Source organism: Montipora foliosa, unplaced genomic scaffold (genome assembly GCF_036669935.1).
Source record: "Montipora foliosa isolate CH-2021 unplaced genomic scaffold, ASM3666993v2 scaffold_400, whole genome shotgun sequence".
Lineage (NCBI taxonomy): Eukaryota > Metazoa > Cnidaria > Anthozoa > Scleractinia > Acroporidae > Montipora > Montipora foliosa.
The window spans coordinates 232,501-237,500 of NW_027179702.1; the positions used below are offsets into that span (position 1 = coordinate 232,501).

At 35.6% G+C, this 5,000-nt stretch overlaps 1 protein-coding gene across 4 annotated transcripts in view; it reads right to left on the reverse strand.

The window, feature by feature from the left end:
- LOC137987968 (uncharacterized) overlaps positions 1 to 5,000 on the reverse strand; it is a 17,785-nt gene that overhangs the window by 5,439 nt on the left and 7,346 nt on the right. For 3 of the 4 annotated variants that reach the window (XM_068834040.1, XM_068834039.1, XM_068834041.1), the window contains 7 exons: positions 4,437 to 4,531; positions 3,964 to 4,046; positions 3,468 to 3,563; positions 2,961 to 3,045; positions 1,935 to 2,040; positions 1,008 to 1,088; positions 360 to 476 (listed from right to left, as the gene is read on the reverse strand). In XM_068834040.1, the coding sequence (XP_068690141.1) occupies positions 360 to 476; positions 1,008 to 1,088; positions 1,935 to 2,040; positions 2,961 to 3,045; positions 3,468 to 3,563; positions 3,964 to 4,046; positions 4,437 to 4,531 (663 nt within the window). The remainder of the gene's footprint in view (positions 1 to 359; positions 477 to 1,007; positions 1,089 to 1,934; positions 2,041 to 2,960; positions 3,046 to 3,467; positions 3,564 to 3,963; positions 4,047 to 4,436; positions 4,532 to 5,000) is intronic. The other variant, XM_068834042.1, reaches the window with a different exon arrangement.

Consider the following 5,000-nt stretch of genomic DNA (forward strand, 5'->3'; position numbering starts at 1 on the left):
TTTCGCAAGGCTAAACCCAAAAAAATTCAAAATTATTTTATACCTTACGCCCAGTATTAAAAGTCTCATTTTGTGCCGAATCTAATACACATGATCAAAAACAATAGATTTTCCTTTTTTGCATTAGATTCGGCACATGTAAAATGCAATGCTTAAAACGGGCCTTAAATTTGTTGTTAAAGTATGGCCAGTTACAATTGGTACTGTAACCAGGAACTCTGCCTTTAGGCTTGGCTAAATCTATGATACATTGTATATTAATTAACAATAATCATAGACAATAATCATTGATCAGCCAGCAATATCGATGGTTTTCACATTTTCAATTCCAAATACATGTATGTTCAAAATGTATGTACCTGGAACATTGCATTTTTCGCAAACTTTCGAGAAAGCTTCTGGTCCTTAAAACGAAGTATTATTGTAGTGCCTTCCTCGGGTACTGGTGACACCCGTTTTTCTCTATCCTCTCTTATCTAATCAGTAAAAAGTAAGAGTTGTAAGATTTCTTCTTATAAAAATGTTGTGCTTAAATTTCGTAAATTGTTTCAATGTTTAAGAGTTCTTTCTCAGCTAACAACCTTATAACAACCTTATAACAACCTTTTATACACTAATTTCTTTCATCAAGTCCTTTCACTGGAACACATGAGCCAAAAAATTGACCTTCTTCCAACTGAGTTGGTAGTCAGAGCATCGCACTGGCATCCCGAAAGTCCTGCTTTCAAACCCCTTTGGAGCCACCTGAATTTATCAGGTGTCTAATACGAGACAATAAGTATTAATTATTGCTCAAACTGTCCAGAATTTGAAGTGTGTAGATCACTTCACTCTTTCAACCTTATAATGTCTTGTCACACTTAGGAACTCATTAAACTGATGATGGCATAAGCATGCCGAAACCTGTCTTTCAAAAAAGTTGTCCGTTTCCTACAGTATTTATCATTCTTGCTACTATTGCGACCTTGTGGAAATTTATAATTATTATCAAATGTTATGGGGCATACTTTGTGAACAGTGGCATCGTGGTCATCACATGGATAACATTTCACCGTTTCGTCTTTTTCACTTGCAGTGACTTTGGGTTTCTGGTAGAGCAGGGTAAAAAATATAAAGGGGTTTAGAAAGTATGATTAAACCAATGAATGACTGAATGAATGTGGGTGTCAATAATATTAAAATTAATATTATTATTAATATAACCCCATGTAAAAGAAAGGTTTCTGCAATGCAGACCTACAACAAGCATTTAATTGGGCAGGGGTGAGGCCAAGAGGTTATCCAAGATTACACTCAGAAAGGTGAAAGTAGATGCTTGTCCTTGATAAATATTGCTGAAGCTTTCATGCTCCTAACAGGAAAATTGTTACTCACGTAGGGTATGAACAGAGAGCATCTGGGTCAATTGCGAATTGAGTTTGTTATGATTATTTTTGTAACTTGTTTGGGCAAGTCTAAAACGTCTTTTCATTCCTGAAGTCAAAACTGACTTTTTGTTCTCCAATATCCATGAATCAGCCATCTCCTTTCTTGGTGGTTCCATTCATGTTTAGTTTATCTTAACTATTGTCTTATAAAAGACTATTTAAGTAATTTCATTGGTTACCTCACTTCCCAAGTGGTTCTTTTGTGTGACATTCACAATGCAAATGCAATAACTTAATGTGGTGAGTTGTCAATTGTGACAAGTATTTCTTTCAATGTCATTAGTACAGTCAGATATTCTGAGTGTTATACTGTAATTCAGAGCTTGCCAAATGTTGATACACTAAAAGCAAAAAACAACCTTCAAAATTTAAAGCTTTGCTGTATGATGAGATCTGAGCATGGTGTTGCACTTACATGTAGATGAGGTAGTAAATATAGCACTTGGAATGTCATTAATGGTTTAGGTTGTAAGTTTGTGAAATGTTTTTTGTTTTGCTGAAGCTAACCTCGCTCTCCTTGCATTCTTGCTTTTCCCTTTTGTGTTTTTTTTGTAATGCAGATAGCTCTTCTTCCTGCTCTTTCCTCTCTTTCCTCCACTTAACATATTGTTCTCTGCATACAAAGACCATTACAAACAATTTTGTGAATATTACCCAAATATGAACAGCATAATTATATCACCGCACTTGCACTGCACTTGCATTGCTCTAGACTGCACAGGCTATAATTTACTGATTAAGAGAAGTGATACATATCCATACTGAAACAAGGGTATGATCACAACAAAACGCATTTGCCTCTCAATGGTTATGGTTTGTCAACCTTAAATGACAGCAGGACAATTTGGATGGTTATCGGCTGTGACGTAGAAGGGGTCACCTTTCACTTATTGCATGTACACTGTACTTCTTTTTAGGTTGATGAGGATGTTGAATGGCTAGTGAAAGTAAATGTCCCATTCCAGTTTGCAGGGAAACACACGTATAGCAGTGTATAATTACTTTGTTAGAAGATCTCCAAATTTGGACAGAGGGGATGGGTAGCACATCTTACTGGGCTAATAACATGATTTCCACCAGCACCCAACACATCTGTTTAATGGTTTTGATTGTGATCAATGCCATGAACAACAGTCTTAATATGAACAACTTTGTGACTATCGCAGGTAACCATATATATGGGTGGGTTATGGGACTTGGACTTAAGACTTCAGTATACAGAATTGACCTGGATATCGTGAAGATCACTGATCAGAAATTCTGTGAACTTTAAAGAAAATTGACTATAATTCACTCCAACGTATAGCCTCTTGTTTCAAACAAATATGTGCTGATTTTGATCTTCATGGCAAATTGTAAGTCTTGAATATTACTAAAATACTTTTGGGTTTCACAATGTATTTCTCCAGTCTGATTTTCTAATGTTGTTGCAATGCTCTTGGATACTTTGTACTTTACTTCATTAACTAACAAAATTAAGTACCAATAATGCCAGATTAATTTGATAATTTTCTTGTGAGATAATGTGTGTACCTTTGTTGATGCTCATCAGTTATGTGAAGAGCGGCCCTCGCCATGATATTTTGTAAAACAGCATCACAAGTATCTGTTTCTGTATCTGTAAGTATAGAGGTTATTGATGGGTATAAAAATATCACATTCCAGACCTCAATAGTGTGTTTTTATAAAGAAATATTGTAATATCACATTCTAGAAAAATAGAGAATATCGTGCAAAAAATATCACAAAAAAACATCACATTATAGACCTGAATAGAATGCGTTTAAAATTTCCAATTTCCTTTTAATTACAGTTTAGCCCATTGACTCCTGGCAATTCTTTTCAAATTTAAAATTTGCCCAGTGCCACAGAACAAAATCTAACTTTTGTTTCAACAGCCAGTACATGTAGATCTCTGGTTGGCACATATTTGTCAATTTTGCTCGTCAACTGGGGTGTCCTAGGATGCTTGAGGAGTCAGGGGGTTAACAAGTCAAAAGTGGTCCCTCCACTGTAATACAGTTTTGGCCATACATGTACCTGCAATTTCACCTAATAAGGTGGCATTCCTGCCAGTAGATGGTGTGAGAAACAAGAGGCGATCCCTCCTCTGATCCCCACCATGCGTGTGAAAAACTGAAAGTAAGAGAGTAAGTAAAATTTACATTTTGCAAATAGTGTATAATTGAGGAAATTCTGGCAAAATTCCCCAGTGGATGGTTGTGATTTGAAAATAATTGTGCAGTCAGTAATGGCACTTAAAGAAATTACTGTTACCATTGCCAGGATGATTTGCAGTACATTAAGTGTGTGTCACATTTTGAACAACTGATTAATTATTATTTTCATGATCATGCTACACACTATGCAGTGTCTACTGTGACATCATTATGTTTCAATTTCACTGCACATAGCAGCTTTGTTTAATTTAAAGTCTTCCAGTATTCTGAGTGACTAGGTCTTTTCATTTTTCAAGCTAAGAGCAGAATGACCCATGTTATCATCATTGAGAGTGGACCTTAAAATGTGCACATACCTTTCCTTCCATCACTGGACCAGCTGTCTGCCACCCAAAACAACCAGTTATTGTCATGCCGGGATTCAACGTTGTGTAGTATCCTAGAAGAAATAACGTTACAAGATTCCATTGCAATTGTATGACATAACAGTTAGATTTTCTCAATAATCATTGCATGTTCTGTCTGACATCCATGATCAGAATGCATTTTACTTCTTGCTATTGTGTTTGAATAAACACAAGGAAACAGACTTGGGTAACAATAATTTTATTGCAACGCACGATGGCCCTGTTGCTTAGAAGAACCCTTTCTTTTTTTTAGAAAACTTGCCTTTTCTAATATTATGTGATGTTTCATGCCCAGGTTTCCAATGGTTCAGAATAATATGCATGTGTATAGTTGCACATACACCATTGTCAAATTTTCTTATCCTTGAGCATAGTGTTTGCAGTCTTTATACATTATACTTTAAGATATACATGTGCTGTACCTCAATAAGGTGCCTCTATTGGCATCACCCTTTCGTCTTGAGTTTAAAAGGACAACTACCATTCCTTTGTTGTCCTCTCGTGCCTGCCAACATAACTGATATAAAACAAACGTACATCTACGTAAAAATAAGTTCATTTATTTCTGGACAGTGCAATACTTGCATTCAGTAGCAGCATAAAATTACATGTGGTGTTGTGTTTGTTTTTTTTTTTCTTGAAGTGGTACTACGATCAAAAATGACTTCCCTTTTTTTAAATTCTGATTTTGAAGGTGTATTTGTTTTTCTCTTGCCTGGCGAAATTTTGAGCTTTAATTTTTATCCAAAGGCTGTTTACTTTCAGTGTTCGATTTGAATTCTACGGTCCACCTTCACTCGAGATCAAAACTGACTGACTGGACCTTAGAGGGTTGGATCTAGGGATATGTAACATCATTTACTCCATAGCTTAATATTGCATTTTGTAAATGCAGTTTAATATGTATGCAAAACAGCTTTTTTGAAAAAGTATGAAGCTCAACATGGTCCTGATGGCATAAATTCACATCAACTACTGTATTAGTA